This window comes from Cryptococcus neoformans (genome assembly GCF_000091045.1).
Source record: "Cryptococcus neoformans var. neoformans JEC21 chromosome 4 sequence".
Taxonomy (NCBI): domain Eukaryota; kingdom Fungi; phylum Basidiomycota; class Tremellomycetes; order Tremellales; family Cryptococcaceae; genus Cryptococcus; species Cryptococcus deneoformans.
In genome coordinates, this window is record NC_006686.1 from 1,430,001 (window position 1) to 1,451,333 (window position 21,333).

Here is a 21,333-nt window from a genome sequence, read left to right on the forward strand (position 1 = left end):
AAAAAAGGCACAAGTCAGTCAATTGCAAAGCTCGAAAAGTGGACGAACGAAACACACGTACAGTAGAGTTGTGTCCCCATTCTTCACAAAGAGCAAGCTCAAACATGTGCGTTCTCTTACCTACTTCTAATACAAACATGTACGGATTTTCCTCCACGTTCTTCAATCTGCCTAGTGGTGGCCTTCCAATACTGGTTGAACCTCCCTCGTCTATCTCACCGTTACCACCGAGAGGTTTGCGGCGTCCCCAATCCCACTCCATCTCCATTGCGGCTTTAGCGCCTCGATCAGGCGACCGGGAGAGGTCATCTTGCGATTGTAATTGGGGCGGTTCAGACTGACCACGGTCAAGCCGACTGCGTGTGGGTGGCCGGTTACGGGGGTTCGAGACAGGTAAAGGCTGCCGAGCAGAAGAGAGACCTTGTCCTGGGGAATATTCTACAGGGGTATGTGCATCTTCATCTTCATCCTCGTCCTCGTCTTCATCGCTTCTGGAGGAAGGCACCTCTGTATCCGCCGATTTGGACTTTCTAGGTTTTGGTCGGCCGTCCATCGCCAATGCTGCCGGCTGGATAGAAGCCAAGAGATCCTGGATAAACGCCTCCACAGAACCATCTTGCTCATTCTCCGATGCCGACCCATCCGCATTGGTTGAAGAATGATAGCCATCCATATCGAGAACCACATCCTTGCCATACACCACTTCTGGGCCCTCTCCTTGGCCTGCCTTGACTTTTGGCAAGCCTTCTTCCCCTCGCGTCGCATTTACACTAGCTGTAGCGTTGTGACTATCCGATTTGAGCTTTTCAAGTTTGAGGTCGCGCAGGGGGAGACTGGTTTTCTCTCCCGGGCGTGCTTGCATGGGGTTTGGTTCGTCGTTGGTATTGGACACAACAGGGTGAGAGGACTGCTTGGCTAAAGATTCGTCGTTGCCATTGGGGATACCGTCATCAATGGACGGCTGACGGGCAGGAGGCGGTGGTGGGCTATTATCGGGATATTTGGACGGTGAGGGTTTCAAAGGACTAGGGAGGAGAGTCGAAGCGGTACCGAGGAGAGAGGACTTGGTCAAAGAGTTTGAGATGTTGGCAGCCGTATGCTTTTCTTGCTGATCATCTCCCCTTCGCTTATTCGGGGTTCCAGGAGGCGATGCATTGAGATCCAGAAAGTCGACTTCACCAAGCGGCGATTCATGTGGGACTTTCTGCTCGGTATCGCCAAACGGCTCTTGCGTTAATGATTCCAGATGTTCTTCTTCCGGAGGATGCTCACCCGACAAGGGCGGTGAAGGCGGCACTTCAGACTGCTACCATGTCAGCTAACATCATACGATCTAATGGACCACACGCACTTCGGTAGGCATGACAACCGGGCTTGTCAACAAATCCGCTGGCACCTGTTCGTCCGTCTCCACCACGAAGAACGCCTCTCCCGTCTCGCCAACTTTCATATGAAACGGAGCCACATGAGGTGCAGGAAGATTATTCGGCAGTCTTATAGTAACCCGCTTTTCTGCTGCTCGCAAGACTTGAAGCTTGCCAAAACGGACATGAAACGGCGAAGAGGAGAGAGTGACTGTGCCCTCAGTGTCGACATGTCGGACGACGATGACATCGATAGCACCTGAAAGAGTTGCAGGATTTATGCCAGAGTCTGTTTTGGTGTTAGTAGAATAAGACGCAGAGGAGGCTTGAGACTCACAGTAGTTGTAAGCTTTGGAGAGATACTGCATTATGGAGACAGATCAAGCAGTGGGGACGGGAAATATCCCCAAAGGAAAGAGAGTGGGTTGCGTGGCGCCAGCACGGAGGAAGGAAGAGCAGGGGGATGGAGATCGAAGATGTGAGCAGAGGGGTAGGAAGAGGTGGGCGGCAAAAAGTGGGAAGCGGGGAAAGGAGGAAGGAAACTTTGCAGATCCACACATACGAGTGCAACGACGGACGTCGTGAGACCCTCGCCCGCCGTCATATCAGAAGGAGCACATGACGTCACGATTTTCTTCAACTCACACGTGGTTCTTTAACCACTCATTTCATACAGCACACATCCTACCAAATATCACCAAGATACATAAAAGGAATCCCCTAGACGTAACTCTTCAAACTTAAATATGTATCCGAAATTAAGGCAATAAATGCTTTTGCATCCGCCATCATTCGCTCATCTCCTCGGAGCTTTCACGATCCCTCATCCTGAGCTCAAACTCACTCAGTGCCCTCTTTCCCCCTTCAACCCAAACACATCTCGGCTCAGCCAAAGACCATCTCATGCCAAACATCTTACTGGTGCGCGGAGGGCTGTTGAGTGTCTTGCTGTTGAGCTGCATTTGTGATCGATTTCATTAGCCATGACTCAGCAGACAAAATGAATGACAGACATACCGTAGTAACCACCCCAGCCTCCAGCCTGGTAATACGCGGCAGCAGCAGCAGGGTCCCACGCGCCTTGCTGAGCCTGGCTCTCGGCTCCGACGGCTCCGACAGCACCGACGGCGGGAGCAGGGTGGCTAGCGACAGCTACGCCAGGCTGTCCCGGCTGACCTGGAACGCCAGCCTGATTATAGTTGTATCCTCCGTAGTAGTTGTAGTTGGGATAGCCGATTTGAGGTTGCTATGCAGAAAGAGAAATTAAATTTAAATTCAAAAAGAAGATGCATTGGCATGAAACTCACCATGGAGGGGTACCCAGCCGCAGGTGCGCCACCTTCCATTGATCCCTTGTCCTTGCCCCAAGAACACTTGATGGGCCTTCCGTGCACCAGCTGGTTTTGCAAATGAGTGATAGCCAAAGCAGCATTCTGGTGCGTGTCAAGCTTGACAAAGGCAAAGCCCCTGTCGGCCTGCATGCGGATTTCAACGATATAGCCATAGCCCTGGAAAAGCGGAATGAGGTCGGCTTGAGTGGTGTAAGGAATAAGGTTGCCGACATAGACCGTAGTGTTGAATTCGGGTGTTTGAGAAGCAACAGTCTCATATGAGCCGACGGCACCACCAACACCGACGCCTGGAACAACACCAGGGGCGGGGGCACCGTAAGCAGAAGGGACACCCGCGGGAGCGGGAGGGGCGCCCATAGGGGGTGCCGGGTAGGAAGGCGTGCCGCCGCCGGTTCGAGTACCGCCTGTCTGAGTCTTCTGGTTTGCCCAGTTAACACGGATGGCACGGGAACCGAGCCATTCGCCGTTCATGGAAGCAATGGCTTGCTCAGCATCAGCCTTGTCACTATGTATAACAGCAAATGTCAGCAAATCGAACGTGCTGAATTAGAGTACGTCAAACATACCGGAAGGAGAGGAAACCATAGCCTCTGCTCTTTCCCGAGTTCATATCCCACATGACCCTCGCCTCGCTCAGACTACCAAAGGCACCAAACGCCTTTGACAAGACATCGTCATTCACTTCTGGACTCAAGTCTCCAACAAAGACGTGGTAATGATGCTGTGTGTCCTCCTTGTTTTGGTTACCCTGATACGCCCAGTTGACCCTGATCTCGGCGTCAAAGATCTTGCGGCCGTTGAGTGTGGTGAGCGCCTGGTCGGCAGAGCGCATGTCGGCGTACTCGACGAAACCATAGTTGAATCCACCATGCTGGAAATTCCGGTCTTGAATGATCTTTGCGCTGACGACGGGACCGGCGACAGCAAAAATCTCTGTGAGGATGTAGTCGGTGACTCGGGGAGAAAGGTTGCCGACGTAAAGGTGGGGTCGTTTGGGAGCTTCAGCGGATTGACCTGGGGTGATGCCGTATTGAACGAACGGAGCAGCCATTGCGATGGAGTGTTGTTTTTTATAAAAACAAAGATAAGGAAGAGATAGGAAGAGAGAGAAATAGAATCTAAAGAGAGAAAGAAAAACCAGATGCCCGGAAAGAGAAATGGAATGCGAGTCTCAAGTAGAATGTGGAACGAAGTGGAATGAGGATTGGAAAGAGATACGCATAAGAACTCACAGCCCGCCACCTGTCGGTGTTACGGCGATATAGCCATCCGGCCCACTTCAACCTACATCGCACTCTGGGAGACATCTATGCATGTATGGGACATTCGAGAGGATGTTCAGATGCACAGCGCACAGTTGTTACTATGCATGGCTGGAGAGACAGTGGCGCGCGGGAAGAAGAAAGAAGACGGAACGGAACGGGTCGCCCCGACAGCTGCGGCGGCCTCGTTCTTGGCCCATCTCTGCTATCCACGCTGCCTATGTACATATATACGTCTCTGCGGGCGTGTTGCAGGAGCAATGACCGCTGAGAGGAGAATACATGCATAGGCCAGATTTTTGAGAGGGAGGAGGAGAGGAGGAGAAGAAGAAATGTACTGTCGGGTGAAATCCACGTCATGGCTCGCGCCACGTCCACGACCACCACCACCAGCATCCCATGTCACGACGGCTATACACATACAACATAGACGTTCTGTATTAACGTACTTTGTATTGTCTACTGTCTACAACATCACCGTCCACTATGGTCGTTATCGCAGCCTCAATCTGCACCAGGAGCGGAAAGCGTAAGTCACAGCCATCACACACCGCTGACAGCCAGCCCTCCTCTCCCGCCAGTTCAGGCCCATCCCCAGATCTCGCATCGACAGTCTCCTCGCTTCTTTCCCAAAGCTCATCCCCGTCAACTCTCAGCATACCACCGTGGAGACAAATGACGTCCGTTTCGTATACCAGCCGTTCGAAGAGCTCTATGTGCTCCTTATCACCAACAAGGGCAGCAATATCCTCCAGGTACGTCACGTCCGACGGTTTAGCCAACGCGATACTCATACATGCTCCGTAGGACATCTCGACCCTCTCTCTCCTTGTTCGCCTTATCTCTTCCCTTACGCCGTCCATGACTGAAACCGCCATCCTTCACCACTCATTTGACCTTCTCTGCGCCTTTGATGAAGTCGTCTCGCTCGGCTACAAGGAGAATGTGTCTCTTATGCAGGTCCGCAATGTCCTCGAGGGCGAGTCGCACGAAGAAAAGATCCAAGAGATCATTGCACGCAACAAGGAGGCGGAGGCAAAGGAAGAACTCAAGCGGCGGGCAAAGCAGCTCGAGATGCAGAGACGGGAGCAGCAGCGACGCGCCCAGGGCGGAGGTGGTATGGGCAATGTTGGGGGCTATGGCGGTATGGCAGGCGGCTATTCACCTGCATCCCGATACGATGCACCATTACCCGCACAAGAATATAGAGCGCCTTCACCTGTAGCGGCTTCTGTGCCTAGTAAACCCGCGTTCAAGGGAAGCGGAATGAAGTTGGGGAGCAAAAAGGGCAAGCAGAGCGATCTTATGAACGCATTGGGTGGGGAAGATGCCGAACCGGAAGCAGCAGACTAGACGTAGGGTTGTTGATTGACAATTTACCGTTTATACACTTTTATCAGTGCTCATGTAGATAGCATGTACTACTAACAGTCAGTAGTACTACTACGTTCACCTATTAAGTACTATTTGTGCAAGTGTCTCGAATCCCTTGCTCTCTGCTTCGGCCATTTCTCCGCTGACGAGCCGATTGGTAATCTAAACGATCTGGAGCTTAAGTATGAAGGGGATGCGGAGAGCTTTCATGCTTGTTCTCTTTTGAGGTAACTTTCCCAACTGGAATTCCTTTTTGGAATAATCACGATATCGCCCTTCTCTCGAAAAGCTGGAATAGGGGACGCAAACGGTAGCTCCTTCATTATTACACTTTTTAATTATTATGTGTGCCTAAATCATTATTTATGGATCGTAGTCTTGTTCATCGTCATTAACCAATTTATAGCATAAATAAATAACATGAATCTAGGAATACCAACAACGTACTATACTACTACTCGTATCATTAAACACTACCGTTACCGTGTACTTCAACGGCACACCTGCCACTCGTCTCACAGTGGATCTCTCTTGGCCCTTGACGCGCTCGCCATCGATATTGTTTGCAACTGTTGAGCCAAAAACTCTTGCGTGCCGTCCCTGTGACCTCAAACGTCAAAACTAAAATTGTTATGGGGGAAACGAAACACTGACCTCATCCTCAATATTCTCATTATCATCTCCGTATTGCCATTCGTATTAACACGTGCCTGCTTGGCATCTTTTCTGGCACGAATAGTTCCAAGATTACGCTGTGCTCTAAGAGACTTGCTAGGCTTTGTGACTCGGTATTTTAATGTGGATTGGAATCCTCGGACACACTCCTATGGGGTTGTAGTCAGTCAATTGCACAGCGGTGGATCTCGAATGACATTCGTACCTCCATCAATTTATCCGTTGAAAGGTCATAGTATAACCTCGTCGACAGCAAATCGTGATATCTTTGGTTTTGAAGAATAGTTGATGACACCCCACTGGAATCACCGCCAGCATACAAGAAGTCTTTGAGGAACCTCAACCAACTGAGCGCGATGTCCAGTTCCATATCTCCCAAAGGTCTCATATGTGAGCGTTTGTCAGATAACGGTGGTACAATCAGTCCTTCTATTGTCACAAGGATCTGCTTCCAAAGCTTGGCCATCACCAGCTCCATTTCGTCAGACGACAAAGTTGACGCCAATGTGTGATTGTTGACATCTAAATAATCGAACAGAGGGTGAATAGCTGTTTCAATTTCGCTGTCTGTCGGCCCACGATGTCGTTCTTCTTTTGTCGGGGGGATAATAAATTCTTGGGTTCGCATTGCAGATTTGTAAACTGCAGACAGTTTGCCCAGTGCCTCATTGTATGCAGGTGGATAGTTGGTGTGCCCTTTTAAGACCGACTTTATGGCGGAACGTGAGAGAGTATGTCGTAAGACGGGGTTCATCTAGAGGGTAAGTGTCAGTCCCCGTAACAAAATTACTTTTGAAGAAACAAAGACTCGCCTTATCCACAAGGCTGTGGATCATATCTGACTCTGTCCGCTTCAGACAGCGGAAAGCCCTTCCGAAATGGAACTGCATATCATCCTCTTCGCCCTCCATAGCTACTTTCAGAAGAATATGTCCTTTCGGGTCAAGGGTTAAAAGTGCGTCCCTGGCCATGACACCGGAAAATTGAGAAGGATCTAGTTGAAGGTATGCGCGACCAAGCAAATCGTGTTTGCCAACCATATTTCGATGTCGCACGGTCACCATGAACCAGGAACGATGTTGAACCGGAATGTCAAAGCTTTCGTCCCATCTCGGGTTGTTATCATCATAAACCGTTCTTGTTTTCGCGTGTCGTGTACCGTGTTCGTCGCTCACGGTCACAAAAGCATCGGGATGACCGCTGCTGCCTTCACGCGTAAGACCTTCAGCGAGAACTACTTTGACAGTAAACAGGAAGTTTCGCTGCTGATTATCTGGCTGTGACGCCGATGTATCGTAGGCCGAGAGATCGTCAACCCGCAGCAGATCATACAATTTGTCTAGCTGTTGCCTGGCCGCCTGGATGTTGTTTAATTTGACGCACGACTGTATTTAGTGTAAGTCAGTGTCGCATCAAATCAGTACCATTCAAACACACCTCGGGTGTGAAGTTGAAGAAAGCTTGCAGTTTACGCTCTCCTTGCAATGTGGCAACCGTTTCCTTGGCTTTCTCCAGCCAAGCCTTTTTCTTCGCCATCGTCTGCGAGGTATCAGATTGACGCATGTCCCCTAAGAAAAGTTCTTCAAGCTTGCTGCAATATTCATTGACAGTGGCACCAATGATCTGAATCCTGATTAGCAATTTTCCCATACGTACAACTCACCTTGGCCAGTTTGTTGACATAAACAGCCAACTGAGGCTCATCCGGCCATTCTAAATCCATAAGAAATTGTGCAGCGCTTGTGAGGGAAGCGAACAAATCAGTGACGGAGGAGGACGGGCCATGTGGAGTACTAGGCTCAAACTATTAATGGCATTAGCCGCTGACAGCTCGATGTCAACTAGACGACCTACGTTATCAACAGCCAGAGCCTGACTGCTCCACTGAGCAGTTTTTGTGGCAGTATGATCGATCCATCGACGAACAACCTGGTCAAACATGCTAGCTATAGTAATCCCATAGGAGTCTTCTTTGTTTCTTTGGGATCTGTCAACGCTCGCACTCGCCTAGGGAGGAATGATAGATTTACCCAGAGAAAAAGTTGCACATCTGTCCTAACTTTCGTGCCTTATGATACAGCTCAAATTGGTCATCAAGGAACTCGCCATTCAATTCACTAGCTTGAAGAACGTCTTCAAGATCTCGTAACCATAGATCTAGCTGTCGTTGTAAGACGAATTTTGTGATAGGTATATCTCTGCGCGGAGAAAGCGTAAGTGATCCTTGCTGAACAATGGTGTCGTTAATTCACTTACTGGCCAATTGGTCCTTTAAACCCCCGTCTCAGAGTTTTAATACCCTTTTCAATCCAAGTAACCATGTGCATCAAAAATGCGATCGATTTGGTTTCTTGAAGATCAAGGCTATTTGTTGCTTCGTTTACATATAGTGTGAAAGCTGCGGATTGAATAGCGTCCTCCAGATCTTTGAGAAGATGGTGGATGTTTTGAGTATTTGTGAATCGAGTATTCAACACAGACCAGTCTTCCACAGCTTCGAGGAATTCCCCAGAAAGATATCCTTGTGGACCATCAAGAGCATTCCGTATCGCGATTAAAAAGCTTTCATCTCGTTGAGCGGTTACAGATTCTAGTGCCCGCCGCTACCCAGTCAGCTAACATTTCTGACAACATTCACTCACTTCTGATACGGGCCACGTGGATGGGTGTTGATCTACTTGAACCTTGTCCATCATCGATAATGCTTCCTGAACGCATGCCGAGGGCACCAAACCTTCCGAAAATCTCCTGACAATGGCTTCCAAAAACACTCGAGATCTAAAGAAAGGCGGCAGCCTCCATCTTGCAGCACACTCGGAAAGAAGGAGAGCATGGCCGCCAGAAAGGATACTCAACGGGACGTCCTGATCTTCAGGAAGGGTTTTCAAGACTTCGAGATCATGATCAAGACATTTTCCAAGCAGCTGGTAGTACCTTTGACGGGGATTACTGGGTATAAATGTAAATGGATAGGTGACGTTGTCGGACGAGCTGGCGTGAAGAGAATTTAACTGAGAAAGTCGACTGGAAGATTGGACGAGGCTGGGGTCCAGTTGCATCATTTGGAGCATGGTCTGTGACAGAGAGGAAAGCTCGTCGGCCTTCCATGACGCCCAACTGGTAGTATCATGGTCAAAGTCATGAGGTTTATATGGGTAGGGATCTTCCGTATTGAGTCGTTTGAGGCAGATCTGAAGCATGTCGCGTTCACATCAGCATCACTATAATGGTAACCCACATATCTAAGCTCACTGACCTTAAGATCATCTAAAACCGCTTGTCTTGTACACGTCTCTTTCAAATCCTCTACTTTTTGACGGCAAACCTCAGTAGGCATACCAAATAATTGTGCCACAACTTCTAATAAGTCCATCGACTTTTTCCCTGGGACATTTTCTTCCTTGGTCACAAGACTGCGCATGCTGTTTGAGCTTTTCAAGGAGCTTGCCAAATCCTTATCTTCGGCGCCTGGAGTATCTTGGACCTTGAGATAGCCTTGGTAGGATTCCAACCGGGCCTTGAGCTCGGAGGAAACTGGGCCCATGGCAGAGATGCAGTCGCTCAAAAGGTCAACGAAAAGAGAAACCTGCCGGCTAAGCTCTATTCTCCAGCTATCGGCCCGAGCATCTTCTTTCTTGAGAGATTTGGTGGCCGCTGTGACGAAAGCGAGAATAAGGTCTTCAATCTTGCGTGATTCCTTCAGTTGTCGTTGAAAACTCTTCTCGGGCCAAGTACTAGACCAGAATAGCGCAACTGACCGTCGAAAGCTGGGACTGGAATACCTGAATAACCCTTGTATAAGCTCGCTGAAACAAAATCTTTTGAAGATGTTACGCGTACTTAGCTTCTTGCCCCATAGCTATCCTTTTCAATGTAAAGTCTACAGTTTTGAGTAGTTTTTCAGGGAACTTTGGAGATTTTGATGTATCTCGATTGACCAAGGATCCAAAGTCAAAGGCAAAGAAAGAAGACGAAGAGGATGTTTCAAGGGTTCGGCGAGAAGAGGATGAGGGCGGGAAAGGGAAAGAGGAGGAATCTAATTGAGCCACATGACTACGGTGCTGCTGTTGTTCAAGTTCGCCATGTATATAGCTTTGAGGGTGTTATTCAGTCTTTTGAACATATTCACAGCGTTCGTCACTCACGCAACTCTAAGCGTATATCTGGAATCATGTCAACATATTTTAAGAGATTAAAAGGGACTAGCATGCTCACTCTAGTAATTCGTCATTGCTAGCTGACATATTCTACTTCTTGTTCGACCTTGACAACGGATTTACGCTTCAGATATCGTGAAGGCCAGGTATCAATCACCTAGATGACCTGAGTAAGGAGGAAGTGTAATTGGCGATGTGTGGATGTTGTAGGCAACGTGTATTCGATGCGGTAATATGTGTTCAGCGCTTTCGGGAAGGTGTATGGTGAAACTACGTGAGCTGAATAAAAACAGGAATATATGAGAGGGAAAGCAAAGCAACCAAGTCAGAAAGTCAGAGAAGAGTGCACAACAATCGGCCACCGTGTGGAGGGCGGACATGGCCGACCACAACCGCATCGAAAAGTGGTGACGTCCTCACTCACTTCATCCCTTCCGTCGGAATCACTCACCCAACCCTTTCATTTATTATTTTTCAGCTCCGACTCTCCACCACTCCCGTCTGCACACATAGCCTATCATGTCCAACAAATCCTTCAAGTATGTTATCGGTGAGCACGGCCAATCGTTTAGTTTGAAAATTGCTTCTTACACCACATAATAGAGCACATGGAAGAGGACGATGCTGTCACCCGTTCCCTCCCAGAGTGGGTAACTCTTGAGTACTCCCACATGCTCTCCCTCGTCGGCCCTTCATCTACCGTCCACTTCACCTCTCTCTCTTCAACATCCATCTCTCCACTCATTAACTCTTTGAATAATAACCCCAAAGCTCAGCCAACCACCAAACCCATACTGGAACTTCTCCCGGCTCTTTCTCCTCCAGTAGACAAGGCGAGGGTCTGTTTGTTGGACCCCAGGGCTGAAAAAGTGATTGCTCCTGAAGATGCGGACAAGTTTGATGTCTTTTTGTACGGTGGGATTTTGGGTGACGACCCCCCTAGGGACAGGACAGGCGAGTTGAGGAAGCTTGGGTTCGAGGGAAGGCATTTGGGCGAGAAGCAAATGACGACGGATACGGCTGTAGGAGTGACCAAGAAGGTTATTGAAGATCAAGGTGATTATTGTACCCTTTGTTGTGTATGTCCATGAGAGAAAAACTAAAGCGAGTGGTTAGTGCCCTTGGATGAGATTCCCTTTGTGGACTTTCCTACTATCAAGTTTAACAAGGTCGAGTCCATTGAGATGCCTTTCCGTAAATGTCTCCTCTGACTTGTTTGGGAGAAGCAAATTATCGTCAGATGAGCTGATTGGTTTCAACAGGATATGTCAAGGACGAAAACGGAGAGCCCATTTTACCCCCCGGGATGAAGGCTCATCTCAAGGCGGATTTGGACCGAACGATTGACGATTTTTAAAAGTTTGAATGATGTATAGAGAAACCTGGATTATAACAGTACGGCATACAGGGTACAACTACTACATCTTTAACAAATTCAAAATGATACAGCATATACTCCGTCGGTTCCGTCACTCGTTTCTCCGTCTCTTGCAGCGCTCAATTAGCTTGAAGTCACCCCGTCTTTTCCCTTTAAAGTCATAGGCTACTTAGCACGTGCCAACCAATGCTTAAGGAGATAAGTAGATCACTCACTTAAAGTACTTTTCCCATTCCTCCTTCCCATAGGAAGAGCTGACAGACTCGTCTTTGAGGCCATTCCAAAGCGCCGTGGGCTGTGGAAGAGCGGATATCAGCTTTAACCAATGACAAACGCATGAAAAGACAAACGGTCACTTGGATTCCATTCTGTCTGCCTAACTTGACTGAACTTCTTATCAGCTTCATGAGTATAAATGATAACTGTGAGATCAACTGACGGCTATACTTGAGACCCTCTGTTCCTTCGTTCCCCCCATTATCGCTTGCCTTCACTTCCAACGCATCTCTCAGCTCTCCAAAGATTTTACTCTTAGGTCCCTTTCCACCAGCCTCATCCTTGTCTAATACCTGCTCAACGGCAATTTCTACCAGCTTGTCGCGAAGGCTCGAGAGAGTGAGCGAAGCAGCGGGCCTGTTGTAAAACGTAGTCTCGGTTGAGTGGACTGCAAGAAGATACTGCCAGAAGAGACGAGGGTTGGTCTGTCCGAACACGTAGAGTGCTTCAATGATGGGTGCTGAGTAGTAATGGCTAATATGTAGATATGTCAGTCGGTTTGAATATGTGCATAATATGAGGGTGGGAAACGGTCTAGAAAATAACGCACAAGGGTTGGGGATACAACCGCACTACCAAGTTTACTTTCCCATCGTACTTGCCGCCATTAGTTATCATGGGCAAGACGTTTTTATCGATAGATTCTGTGATCTTCCTGGAGAAAGGGCATACAGGGTCGATATAGACCTCGAGAGTAGATGGGGAATGGGCGGCGCCGATGCGGGTGAACGCAATCTTCTGTGGGAGGGACATGGTGGATGCATGAGTGAAGAAATGGCATGGGCAAGAGCAGTATATATATATCTCGCTCTCTGCGATGCGTGCTCCATTGCTGTCGTCATCGCTGTTGTCACCGTCGCCATCGCCGTTGCCGCCGTTGCCGCCATCACCATCCCGCGCACCGTGTGACTCCTCCACCTCCCCGCCGGCCTATCGCCGAACATCGATGTCACATCCTCCGTCTTCAATCTTCTTTCGTTCCTCTTTCCACACCATTCACATCCACAATGCTCGAACAGATACCCCCAGAAATCATCTCTCACATCACTTATCACCTTTGCCTCTCCCCGTTGGCACTCACAACAACCACGCCCCCCGTCGCCCTTCTTCAAACATGCAAGGCAATTTACCAAGCTATCGCCCCAGAGCGCAATATGCGGCTCTACGCCAGAATATATAGGGGATGGTTCGATGTCGCCGCAGCTGAGCGGAGACTGGGTAATAAGGAGCTTGCAGGCACACCATGTGGGACGGGCGGGGAGAATGGGAACGGGAGAAAGGGTAATCTCGACATGGGCATGACTAAAGGGCAAGAAGGCGCCATAACGGCCAGACTGAGAGCACAGGATCTAGTAGACGAGATGAAGAGACGTGTAAAAACCCTTGCCAGGTTGAGAGAGATGGTGGAAAGAAGAGATGTCACAGACGTGTCAGATGATGATCTTTGGGTGCTGTACTTCATGCTCATCGAAAATGGTATGTATTTCTCCTGTCTGACGTTCTCATGGACCTGCCTGACCAAAGCATCACATGGCGTAGATGGTAAGAACGCGGAAATCCTCTTTGGCGATCAAGCAATTGTACATCTCCCGACATTCCTCGAATTGTACCACCGTCAACACTTGCTTGCTGCTGCAGTGGAGCCCGGATATCCTGAAGAAACTATTGGCAGAAGTTTGGCCATGTGGATAGCTTGGCTCGTCCTCGGATCTGGTGCGTCCCTTTTCTTATTCCCCTTTGTAATGGCGTCTACATGCTGAACGGAAACAGGTCCAGAGGACGAAGCCCTGGAACAACGCGAAGAACGTCAATTTGTTCTTCGCCCTTATGTTTTTGCCGCTCCTCGCTACGACGCTTATTTTGCACCCTGGACACTTCCAACTCTCCCTCTTAAACATGCCCTTGCATCCGCCGACGAATCCAACCCCTATATTGCCGATCTGGTGCCACGTTCTCGACTGGTACAAGTTAGAGCGTACGGGCGACAGTTAGATCTTTGCCCTCCAAACATCAGTCAAGCGGCAATCCTGCGGTTCTTCTATAGGCGACTGGGGGAAGAGGTAGAAGAGACCACGATGGTAGCGCCTTTCGTGGCGTTGAGAGGTGACGGGATCGGAGGCTCTGAGGTATCCACCAGAGTACACTCTGCGTCCACCTCTCGCGCAAGCTCTGGCACAACTACTCCAGTTACTCGTCATTCTCTCTCTGCCTCCTTCCTGCCCTCATTTTCACCGCCCCTCCTTTCGTCCTCTTCGATGCACGACCTTGACTTTTCCCGCCTTTCTTTGTGCTACGACCCCATGCACACGCCCGGCATGCCCCGGCCGACATGGCGAGGCAGATTTGAAGGATGCTGGGAAGGGACATTTAGCTTTTTCGATTTTGATGCGTTCCGGGAGATGTTGGGAGGACAAGCAAGGGCGTTGTACGAAGGGCCTTATGGAGAACAGGCGCAGGTCTGGAAGATCAAGGAGACCTGGGTGAGGAAGCAAGGATGGGTTAGAAGGGGGAGAAAAAATGAAAAAGGCAAAGGGAAAGCCAATCAGGAGGAAGAAGAAGAATATGAAGAGGATGAGGAAGAGTTGGGCCGATCACCCGTCTCTGGACCTATGTTGAATGCTGGTTTCCCAGTTGATCAAATCACACCTCCTTTTCCCGTCCTTGCTCCTTTTGCTGCCGAGGCAGCGACGCTAAACGAGACGATTCAGCAGCAGCTCGAGACCTTGGAGGGGTATGAAGCGGTGCCAGAACACGAATTGGATGAGATGATACGGCAAACGGAAGAAGACGGGGATGGTGGGGAAGGGGTAGGGCTCGAGTTGTTGTTAACCGGCACAGGACATTCGGCATGGGGAAATTTTATACTAAAAGGTAGAGTAAGAGCATGGGATGGTATGGCCTCCCTCGTAAAAGAATATGCCGTGAGTTTTTTGGTGTCTCTTTCTATCGATTCAACTGTATGCTCATATTATACATAGCCTGACTCAAGAGGCAAATGGATCTATAGAGGCTACGTTCTCGCTGGTGACATCTTCGTGGGCCGTTGGCGAGACACCTATACGCCAGAAGCATATGTCGGGTACGAAGGTACATTCATCCTCAATCGTCGATAACCATCTCCCCTTCTTGCCCTGTCCCTTGTCCTCCAATCTTTATACCCCTTCTCTCAACAATTCTTTCTGTCCGATCTTTCACCACTCCATCCATCTCTTCCTTCAAGACCTTGCAGGCTTCTACGCCTAAAGTAAGCATCTCCTCAAACCGGTCAACATGAAGTCGTGTCTCCATTTGTGCTAACGTGATTTTACCAGAGGACGGAAGAGATGCAATGACAAGGGATGGGAGATCGGATTCTTCAGGTTGTGAAAGATCGAGGAGGGGTTGTAGGAGATGTAGGCCGATGGAAATAGAGGAGACGTAGTCAAGGAGGGCTATACCCGCATCAATCAGAGCGAGGGTGGTGGCGTTGATGGATGTAGGAAGAATCCCTGTACATTAATCAAATCGCGTTAATAATTTTGGGTTTATTGTGTCCAACATAGAAATGATATGTACCTCCATCTGCGGAAAGGACTTGAACGTGGATTGCGATCTCGCTTCGAGGGTATAAGTGTGTCATGATGACAGGTTCAAACGTTTGTCTGATCGCAGCTCCTATCTCCTGTAACCGTCTTCACTCCCTGTCAGACCTGTCCGCACAGTATTGACTACTCAACTCACTTATCGCCCCTTGTCCGTCTAGCTCCTGCTCCAGCAGCCCACGGAACCACCCCAACCTCGACGCTTACAACCGCGCGATCGTGGCTTGCCAAACCTCTATTCCTGGGTTCCCGAGGCCCAAACACAGAAACTTCTACTGTGGTGAGACCTTGCGTGGCAGTAGACGAGCCGTCAGAAGAAGAGTGCGTGGATAGCTGGAAGGATGTGGATCGGAGTTCGTAAGGACGGCGGGCATCTTGTCTGAGACCTAGTTTTGTGCAAAAAGAAAGTGAGTGGGCGAGAAGAAGGGGGCCAATTGTGACATACCTCCGTCGTTGAGGATGTCTACCCTTGAAGCAGCCATTGAAGATGATGCGTAGCTGGAGATGAGATGAGATGTGCTTCTGCACTGCAGCTTTCGCTGCCTCTTGAAAACAAATAATGGTGAGTTTAATTACGAGTTAAGTACTTTATTTTTACGTTATTACGTCATAAGGTGTGTTCTTAACTGCCACTACTACTCTTCTCGTTTCCCTATACTATACACTTGTACCATATTCGTTGCCTTTGGGATTTCCATAATCTCGTCACAGCAAAAAAGTCTCTGTAATGCCACATAGAGACCCCCAGGCAAAGGCCAGGGATCGCCACCATCACCATCATCACCACCACCACAAGCACTCGCCATCCACCTCCCGATCAGGACTTGACACTGGCATCGGCGTCCTCACAGAGGAAAGCATGCACGTCCATGTCAAAGTTCACGATGCTGAACAGTTCTGGAGAGGCAAGTATCATTTTTTCCCAACTGCGGAAATGAGTCAAATCGAGGCAGAGCGAGATACAGGTAGCTGATCTGACTGGCGAGTAGAGATCGAGCTGGTAGTGACCATCCCGGAATCGCCCACTTTAGATCAGCTGGATAATACAATGAGGATGTTTGTCAACTTCTGTGCAGCATATCATGGTTCGTGTTGTCCTTGTTTTGTTTGATTCTCCCCGGCAGGCCTGTGCTCTTCGACTGTTCAGATCTTTGCTATTACTTGGGAAGAGATCCGAAAGGACTCTTCGGTCCTGTCCGGTTCAGTCCTCCTTATTAGCTGGTGTACCTCTGCACTACGCGCTCGTATAATAAATGGCTATCACAGCTACTTTGGATAGATACTAACGATTGATACACTCAAAACAGACAAATACCTTCCCAGCCAGAGTGATATCCAACAAGCGGTTACCATGCTTCTCGATTCCGAATTATTTTCTTATTACGACGAGCGGATGGTAGGAATTATGATGTCTGATGCTCAAGAGGTATGTCATATCGATTCGCGGTGTAATGAATGCTAATCATAATGGGACAGAATACGAATCCTCACGATTTGTATATTTTGTACCATATAATATTATATTACGGGAAGCGGCACCCAAGCTTGTTTCGATCTCACCGAAAGTGGAAGAAACTCCTGCCAACTTTGGGCGAAGTGGTTGGCCTTGACGTAGAAGAGGTATGTTCAGCATTATTTCTTCATGAAACTTGAACAACTGACCAAAATTCATATAGACCTTTGTTCTTGGTCTCCCTCCTATCGAAACCCGCATTCGTCTCCCAGCCACTTGTCTCATGTACGAAGTTGCCCGCGTTCAAAAGCTCACTTCATCCGAGCTCGCTCAGTTTGATGATCGATTCATCGACCACCTATTTGACTTGGTGGAGACTACATGGGATCAGCAGGACGAGAGATTGAATTATGCGGTCATCAGATTGATTGTCGCCTTGAACGAGCAGTTCATGGTGGCTACTTTGCCATCAAAGCATCACACTCGTGTGCATGCTCGTGTCGACAAAGTGGGTGATCGAAATCATTTGGGAATCTCGTCAATACCCAGCTCGAGTGGTGACGGAGACGGTGGGCATACAAGGCATCACTACCGAGCAAAATCTGGGAACACCACACAGTCTGAAGGTTACACCCATGACCACCAGGAGGAGGCAAAGAAAAATAATAGGGTACTGGTTGTCTTGATGAGGAGATTGGGGAGCAGTAAGACGTTTGGCGAGAATATGATCTTCATGCTTAACCGTGCGGGTAAGTCTACTTCTTTGTTGTATAATTGATACTTTATGTGCCGCATTGCCCCTGCATATGAACAAAGCTAATAAGTAATTAACAGAAAACACACCAGATGATTTGTGCATGCAACTGCTCATCCTCAAGATTTTGTACCTGCTGTTCACCACCCCAGGTACACAAGAGTATTTTTTCACCAATGATCTAAGGGTGTTGCTGGATGTATTCATTAGGGAGCTTGTGGATCTTCCGGAGGAATGTGAGGCTGTGGGTCTATTCCAAACTGTCTTGCAAACGTGACGGGGAGGCTGATATGTCCTTTTATCCTTTTGACGAATATCACAGCTTCGCCACACCTATCTGCGAGTTCTTTATCCCCTTCTCAACCATACTCAGCTCAGGTCCGACCCTTACAAGCGCCCTCAGATTAAATTGGTCTTGAGGTCCTTAATTGCCAATAGTCATATACGGGAGATCGATCCGACAACTGTGCGGTTGGTCGAGAGGTGTTTGGAAGAACCGAGAAAGCTGGAGAGGAGTCTAAGGTATGTTATGTTTCTTTCAATTTTTTTTTGAATCGAAAGATTTCAGAACCAGGAGCGCAGCTGACATATTGTGCCTATTGCATGTACAAATCTACAGCGCTGAAAACGTGCAAAAAGCCCTTCACCACAACTCTGCATCAACTATCTCGCTCGGTGCCCTTTCCTCAACTCAACCGCCTTCTAAATCGCAACTGGGAACGTCCATCTATACGTCTCGCGATCCGGTCAGACAATCCAGTCTGAACGATGTGTCGAGTTCTTTGACAGATGTCAAATCCCGGCCTCATTCTTCTGCTTCGGTTGCCTCGACTTGTTCAACAAACACCGAAACTGGAGCGAAGGCAACACCTCCGACGCCTACTAGACGACGCAAACCCCCAGCGCCGCCACGGCACGCTCATCCTCGCGCTGGTGCATGTGCAGGTGCGCGCAAGGACTCGACGGCCACAAATAGCAGTTGGACAAGCTTCGATTCTGATGCCGAAGCGTCCATGTCCGACTCTACCAGTACCGGTGCCAGCGTGCTCGGCTCCAGCTTTGGTGCTGGAGGAAGGGTCATGAGCCCAACAAGTCCAATAAATGGAACGGATGATCTAGTGAGAGAGGGTGGAAAGGGGGTGCCCCCGCCAATAATTGAAGTACACCCGGTAGGCAGAGAGCAGCCAATGGGATGGATCACGTTTTCGACGTGAGAGGCAGAAAATGGACAATTGAGAGTGAAAAGCCTAATTTTAGCGCGCTGCGAGCCTGTATAGCGCACGCAGGTGGGAATCTCGATTATTGGAGGTTAGATCACAGGCAGCTATCAGGTCGAGGTAGAAAAGAAGCGAGGGAGGGATGGCGTTGTCTGCCGCATTATTTACAGTTGTCAACTATAATCAACCGCATCCACCATACACAGTCCATAGCCCCACAGTCACGGCACACTTACACATCGCACTTTATGCCTTATCGATCAAGCAGGACAAGGCACAAAGCATAGCCCATTATTTTAGCACGAGAAGAGAAGAGGCGAGACAAACATACGACAGGCGGATCTAGCATCTACACCGCATCTTCCAGTAGCACGGGCTGTGTATTGGTACATGCAGTACAAATACATGCCATCCAGGGGCACAAACGCGACAACAAGTTGTTCTAGTTCCTAGCAGTTGTTTATAGTACAGATATTCGTTCTCTCCAGAGATCGAGGTTGTTCTACAGTGTACATGGGTGGCTGCATGTATTCCTGTAACAAGTACCCTATAATGTGCATGGAATTGTAACCTGTCGCTTGGCGTCTTGTAGCTTGTAGCTTATAAGGATCAAGGGTTAAGGGTCAGAAATGACAGTCAAGATGGTAAAAGAGGATAGTGTGCAGGGTCATGCAGGGTTCTTGGGCTTATATTATATGGCCACTTCCCATCTATTCCCCATCTCTATCCTCTTTCCGTCTCATCTCCCGTTCCCCGTCCCGCCCAACATGCCCCCCAAGAGGCCCCCGCCCCTTCCCAGAAGTCTTTTCACAGGACAAGGCCCCCTGGCCCCTGGTACGTCTTCACGCAATCTTTCCCACATCGTCCACCGTCCACTGCACGCTCACGCCCCTACAGGCAGCGCGCCTCTCCCCCCGTCCCCCACCCGCATACACCCCGACTACATCGTCGACTCTCACTCCTTTGTCACCTCTTTCGAACATACTCCTGATCCTATATACCAGGGCCTCGCAGAAGTATATCCCAGGCCGCCGGTGAGAAATGCCGTTCAGGTCAAGATGAAGATAAGCGCCGAGCCAGCACAAGCTATCCTGTAAGTATTTCTTTGGTATCTATTCAGATTATTTGCTTGCCGTGCTCCGTCAGAGGCGCCATGTTGATGCCAAATGCCCAGCTCATTCGAGCGCCGAGCAAGGGTGTTGGGCGTCGCATGAAGGGGATACGGTAACATGATACATATGGCTGTTACCACACCGCTAACTCTAAACCCCTTCTGTGCCTCCATCTTCTCCCACTCGGCCATGCCGAATTCACACCAAACACAGCGGCGTGAAACCCTTCGCTATCCACCCTACCGTCCTCAACCTCACTCTTGCCACCCCTCCATCAGTGACCAACATTGCCAAAGGCGCCGTCGACATCATTGTACCTTCCACGATGCCCTTGGCGGAGAAGGATTGGGATCTGCTCGACGAGGCTGTTATCGCTCTCGAAGGGTGCTGGGGACATGGCGAGGAACGTAAACCGAAGCCAGGGAAAATTGTGATCTGTGAGTCCGAAACTGAGAGGATAGTACTTATTCTACAATCCTGACTAATTTATCGATCGACCAACTAGCCGGTCTACTTGTCCCACCTCTTACCAAGCCGTCCTCCGCCCTCATCCGTTCAGAATCGTACAACCTTTATCTGGCTCGCCTAGCCTCTCTATCTCTCCATGCTAATGTCTTTCTCAAGGCTCTCCCGCCTGTAGCCGAGGTATTTGAGTTGGGGCCAGATGGGAAATGGTGGACCGATAGGAAAGAGCTTGAACGGGTCTTGAGGATGTATGGTACGCCGTTCTCGTTTACATTTCTTTGCCTTACCCACCGACTCAATTCCATCTTGCATAGTATCCCATGCCATAGAAACATTTGGCACCCATCGTCTCATTTTTGGCTCCTCTCCAGCCCTACCCCTCTCAGACCTCGAACATGTCAGTCATACGCACACCATCGGCGAACTCGAACAGCCTATAAGTAATGGGGAGTGGTACGCTGTACTACGAAAGTGTGTGGCAGAGCTTGGCGAAGGGGTGGAAGAGATGACGGGAGTTATGGGAGCGAACGCCGCAGGAGTTTATGATTTGCATGCTTAAGATATTGAAGCTGGGACGAGAGCTGTTAAAGTAAGGATATGAGGATGGTCGCTATGGGCGTCATGGAGACCTATTAATATCTTGAAGATCAATGTGAGTCAGCGAGAATGGAGTTAACGGGCGTGAAGTAAGGGGGAAGTTTATGGTTGTTGAAGCACTCTGTAATGATTGATAATGACCTACCATGAAAGGCGGACATGTAATGAAAGGACTCAATACCAGGAGAGAAGGAAATGTAATAATGAAGCGAGTAAATAACTACGGGAATTTACTGTACAAGGACAAGTAGTTGAAAGATATTTGTTTTTAACGATATGCAGTGAGCTACTAGCTAATCTCACTTGTGCATAACAG

The 21,333-nt window shown here is 49.1% G+C and overlaps 10 protein-coding genes across 11 annotated transcripts in view; 5 read left to right on the forward strand and 5 right to left on the reverse strand.

Moving 5' to 3' along the window:
- CND05230 (Nuclear elongation and deformation protein 1, putative) overlaps nt 1–1,912 on the reverse strand; it is a 4,279-nt gene extending 2,367 nt beyond the window's left edge. The window contains exons 1-3 of the mRNA XM_570158.2: nt 1,702–1,912; nt 1,352–1,653; nt 62–1,303 (exon numbers count right to left, since the gene is read on the reverse strand). Coding sequence (XP_570158.1) covers nt 62–1,303; nt 1,352–1,653; nt 1,702–1,732 — 1,575 coding nt within the window. The 5' untranslated portion in view covers nt 1,733–1,912. The remainder of the gene's footprint in view (nt 1–61; nt 1,304–1,351; nt 1,654–1,701) is intronic.
- An 81-nt stretch (nt 1,913–1,993) lies between these two features.
- CND05240 (mRNA catabolism, nonsense-mediated-related protein, putative) lies at nt 1,994–3,916 on the reverse strand. Its single transcript, XM_570577.2, has 4 exons — nt 3,283–3,916; nt 2,672–3,221; nt 2,382–2,610; nt 1,994–2,320 (listed from the first exon to the last, which is right to left on the reverse strand). Exons 1-4 carry the CDS (start codon nt 3,765–3,767, stop codon nt 2,280–2,282), a joined length of 1,305 nt encoding a protein of 434 aa, XP_570577.1. The 5' UTR covers nt 3,768–3,916; the 3' UTR covers nt 1,994–2,279.
- Nucleotides 3,917–4,400: 484 nt separating this feature from the next.
- CND05250 (hypothetical protein) lies at nt 4,401–5,439 on the forward strand. The gene is made up of 3 exons (XM_570156.2): nt 4,401–4,507; nt 4,543–4,733; nt 4,786–5,439. Exons 1-3 carry the CDS (start codon nt 4,465–4,467, stop codon nt 5,329–5,331), a joined length of 780 nt encoding a protein of 259 aa, XP_570156.1. The 5' UTR covers nt 4,401–4,464; the 3' UTR covers nt 5,332–5,439.
- Nucleotides 5,440–5,754: 315 nt separating this feature from the next.
- Nucleotides 5,755–10,478, reverse strand: CND05260 (cytoplasm protein, putative). Its single transcript, XM_024657090.1, has 14 exons — nt 10,243–10,478; nt 10,173–10,190; nt 9,868–10,119; nt 9,284–9,809; nt 8,670–9,218; nt 8,284–8,630; nt 8,058–8,225; nt 7,882–8,005; nt 7,691–7,831; nt 7,465–7,650; nt 6,840–7,412; nt 6,233–6,781; nt 6,007–6,176; nt 5,755–5,952 (listed from the first exon to the last, which is right to left on the reverse strand). Exons 1-14 carry the CDS (start codon nt 10,269–10,271, stop codon nt 5,868–5,870), a joined length of 3,717 nt encoding a protein of 1,238 aa, XP_024512765.1. The 5' UTR covers nt 10,272–10,478; the 3' UTR covers nt 5,755–5,867.
- Nucleotides 10,479–10,668: 190 nt separating this feature from the next.
- Nucleotides 10,669–12,307, forward strand: CND05270 (conserved hypothetical protein). The gene is made up of 4 exons (XM_570154.2): nt 10,669–10,734; nt 10,788–11,240; nt 11,301–11,378; nt 11,447–12,307. Exons 1-4 carry the CDS (start codon nt 10,704–10,706, stop codon nt 11,539–11,541), a joined length of 657 nt encoding a protein of 218 aa, XP_570154.1. The 5' UTR covers nt 10,669–10,703; the 3' UTR covers nt 11,542–12,307.
- On the reverse strand, nt 11,596–12,633 carry CND05280 (hypothetical protein). Its single transcript, XM_024657091.1, has 5 exons — nt 12,389–12,633; nt 12,002–12,312; nt 11,913–11,947; nt 11,778–11,857; nt 11,596–11,712 (listed from the first exon to the last, which is right to left on the reverse strand). The coding sequence occupies exons 1-5, from the start codon at nt 12,589–12,591 to the stop codon at nt 11,697–11,699; spliced, it is 645 nt and encodes a 214-aa protein (XP_024512763.1). The 5' UTR covers nt 12,592–12,633; the 3' UTR covers nt 11,596–11,696.
- A 188-nt stretch (nt 12,634–12,821) lies between these two features.
- On the forward strand, nt 12,822–15,403 carry CND05290 (expressed protein). Of its 2 annotated transcripts, none has more exons than XM_570530.2 (5): nt 12,822–13,314; nt 13,378–13,551; nt 13,609–14,759; nt 14,817–15,082; nt 15,150–15,403. In XM_570530.2, the coding sequence occupies exons 1-4, from the start codon at nt 12,846–12,848 to the stop codon at nt 14,949–14,951; spliced, it is 1,929 nt and encodes a 642-aa protein (XP_570530.1). In that variant the 5' UTR covers nt 12,822–12,845; the 3' UTR covers nt 14,952–15,082; nt 15,150–15,403. The 2 variants fall into 2 exon arrangements, with proteins under 2 accessions (XP_570530.1, XP_570529.1); XM_570529.2 differs by having other exon boundaries at nt 13,615–14,759.
- On the reverse strand, nt 14,799–15,957 carry CND05300 (conserved hypothetical protein). The gene is made up of 4 exons (XM_570646.2): nt 15,865–15,957; nt 15,559–15,805; nt 15,394–15,509; nt 14,799–15,326 (listed from the first exon to the last, which is right to left on the reverse strand). Exons 1-4 carry the CDS (start codon nt 15,899–15,901, stop codon nt 14,938–14,940), a joined length of 789 nt encoding a protein of 262 aa, XP_570646.1. The 5' UTR covers nt 15,902–15,957; the 3' UTR covers nt 14,799–14,937.
- Nucleotides 15,958–16,083: 126 nt separating this feature from the next.
- On the forward strand, nt 16,084–19,364 carry CND05310 (conserved hypothetical protein). Its single transcript, XM_570151.1, has 8 exons — nt 16,084–16,324; nt 16,409–16,504; nt 16,727–16,845; nt 16,896–17,039; nt 17,096–17,621; nt 17,707–17,870; nt 17,949–18,148; nt 18,246–19,364. Exons 1-8 carry the CDS (start codon nt 16,147–16,149, stop codon nt 18,838–18,840), a joined length of 2,022 nt encoding a protein of 673 aa, XP_570151.1. The 5' UTR covers nt 16,084–16,146; the 3' UTR covers nt 18,841–19,364.
- Nucleotides 19,365–19,595: 231 nt separating this feature from the next.
- Nucleotides 19,596–21,300, forward strand: CND05320 (expressed protein). The gene is made up of 6 exons (XM_570533.2): nt 19,596–19,677; nt 19,741–19,936; nt 20,169–20,392; nt 20,461–20,673; nt 20,735–21,072; nt 21,135–21,300. Exons 1-5 carry the CDS (start codon nt 19,611–19,613, stop codon nt 20,977–20,979), a joined length of 945 nt encoding a protein of 314 aa, XP_570533.2. The 5' UTR covers nt 19,596–19,610; the 3' UTR covers nt 20,980–21,072; nt 21,135–21,300.
- Nucleotides 21,301–21,333: the final 33 nt, after the last annotated feature.

Bases quoted from the DNA above. Each gene is read 5' to 3' on its own strand.
- CND05320 (XM_570533.2), top strand. From the start codon at position 19,611: ATGCCCCCCAAGAGGCCCCCGCCCCTTCCCAGAAGTCTTTTCACAGGA. The intron at 19,678-19,740 runs GTACGTCTTCAC...ACGCCCCTACAG, and splicing joins ACAAGGCCCCCTGGCCCCTG to GCAGCGCGCCTCTCCCCCCG. The intron at 20,674-20,734 runs GTACGCCGTTCT...CATCTTGCATAG, and splicing joins ACGGGTCTTGAGGATGTATG to TATCCCATGCCATAGAAACA.
- CND05280 (XM_024657091.1), bottom strand. From the start codon at position 12,591: ATGTCCCTCCCACAGAAGATTGCGTTCACCCGCATCGGCGCCGCCCAT. The intron at 12,313-12,388 runs GTGCGTTATTTT...TCTACATATTAG, and splicing joins CGGTTGTATCCCCAACCCTT to CCATTACTACTCAGCACCCA. The intron at 11,858-11,912 runs GTTTGTCTTTTC...GCTCTTCCACAG, and splicing joins AGAATGGAATCCAAGTGACC to CCCACGGCGCTTTGGAATGG.
- CND05310 (XM_570151.1), top strand. From the start codon at position 16,147: ATGCCACATAGAGACCCCCAGGCAAAGGCCAGGGATCGCCACCATCAC. The intron at 16,325-16,408 runs GCAAGTATCATT...ACTGGCGAGTAG, and splicing joins TGCTGAACAGTTCTGGAGAG to AGATCGAGCTGGTAGTGACC. The intron at 17,622-17,706 runs GTAAGTCTACTT...AGTAATTAACAG, and splicing joins CTTCATGCTTAACCGTGCGG to AAAACACACCAGATGATTTG.
- CND05290 (XM_570530.2), top strand. From the start codon at position 12,846: ATGCTCGAACAGATACCCCCAGAAATCATCTCTCACATCACTTATCAC. The intron at 13,315-13,377 runs GTATGTATTTCT...CACATGGCGTAG, and splicing joins CTTCATGCTCATCGAAAATG to ATGGTAAGAACGCGGAAATC. The intron at 14,760-14,816 runs GTGAGTTTTTTG...TATTATACATAG, and splicing joins CCCTCGTAAAAGAATATGCC to CCTGACTCAAGAGGCAAATG.
- CND05240 (XM_570577.2), bottom strand. From the start codon at position 3,767: ATGGCTGCTCCGTTCGTTCAATACGGCATCACCCCAGGTCAATCCGCT. The intron at 3,222-3,282 runs GTATGTTTGACG...TGTTATACATAG, and splicing joins TATGGTTTCCTCTCCTTCCG to TGACAAGGCTGATGCTGAGC. The intron at 2,321-2,381 runs GTATGTCTGTCA...TCACAAATGCAG, and splicing joins AGGCTGGGGTGGTTACTACG to CTCAACAGCAAGACACTCAA.
- CND05270 (XM_570154.2), top strand. From the start codon at position 10,704: ATGTCCAACAAATCCTTCAAGTATGTTATCG. The intron at 10,735-10,787 runs GTGAGCACGGCC...ACCACATAATAG, and splicing joins ATCCTTCAAGTATGTTATCG to AGCACATGGAAGAGGACGAT. The intron at 11,379-11,446 runs GTAAATGTCTCC...TGGTTTCAACAG, and splicing joins GTCCATTGAGATGCCTTTCC to GATATGTCAAGGACGAAAAC.
- CND05260 (XM_024657090.1), bottom strand. From the start codon at position 10,271: ATGTCAGCTAGCAATGACGAATTACTAGA. The intron at 9,810-9,867 runs GTACGCGTAACA...AGGGTTATTCAG, and splicing joins GCTATGGGGCAAGAAGCTAA to GTATTCCAGTCCCAGCTTTC. The intron at 7,651-7,690 runs GTGAGTTGTACG...ATCAGGATTCAG, and splicing joins ATGTCAACAAACTGGCCAAG to ATCATTGGTGCCACTGTCAA.
- CND05300 (XM_570646.2), bottom strand. From the start codon at position 15,901: ATGGCTGCTTCAAGGGTAGACATCCTCAACGACGGAG. The intron at 15,806-15,864 runs GTATGTCACAAT...GCACAAAACTAG, and splicing joins AGACATCCTCAACGACGGAG to GTCTCAGACAAGATGCCCGC. The intron at 15,327-15,393 runs GTACATATCATT...ATTAATGTACAG, and splicing joins AGTCCTTTCCGCAGATGGAG to GGATTCTTCCTACATCCATC.
- CND05250 (XM_570156.2), top strand. From the start codon at position 4,465: ATGGTCGTTATCGCAGCCTCAATCTGCACCAGGAGCGGAAAGC. The intron at 4,508-4,542 runs GTAAGTCACAGC...GCTGACAGCCAG, and splicing joins CTGCACCAGGAGCGGAAAGC to CCCTCCTCTCCCGCCAGTTC. The intron at 4,734-4,785 runs GTACGTCACGTC...CATGCTCCGTAG, and splicing joins AGGGCAGCAATATCCTCCAG to GACATCTCGACCCTCTCTCT.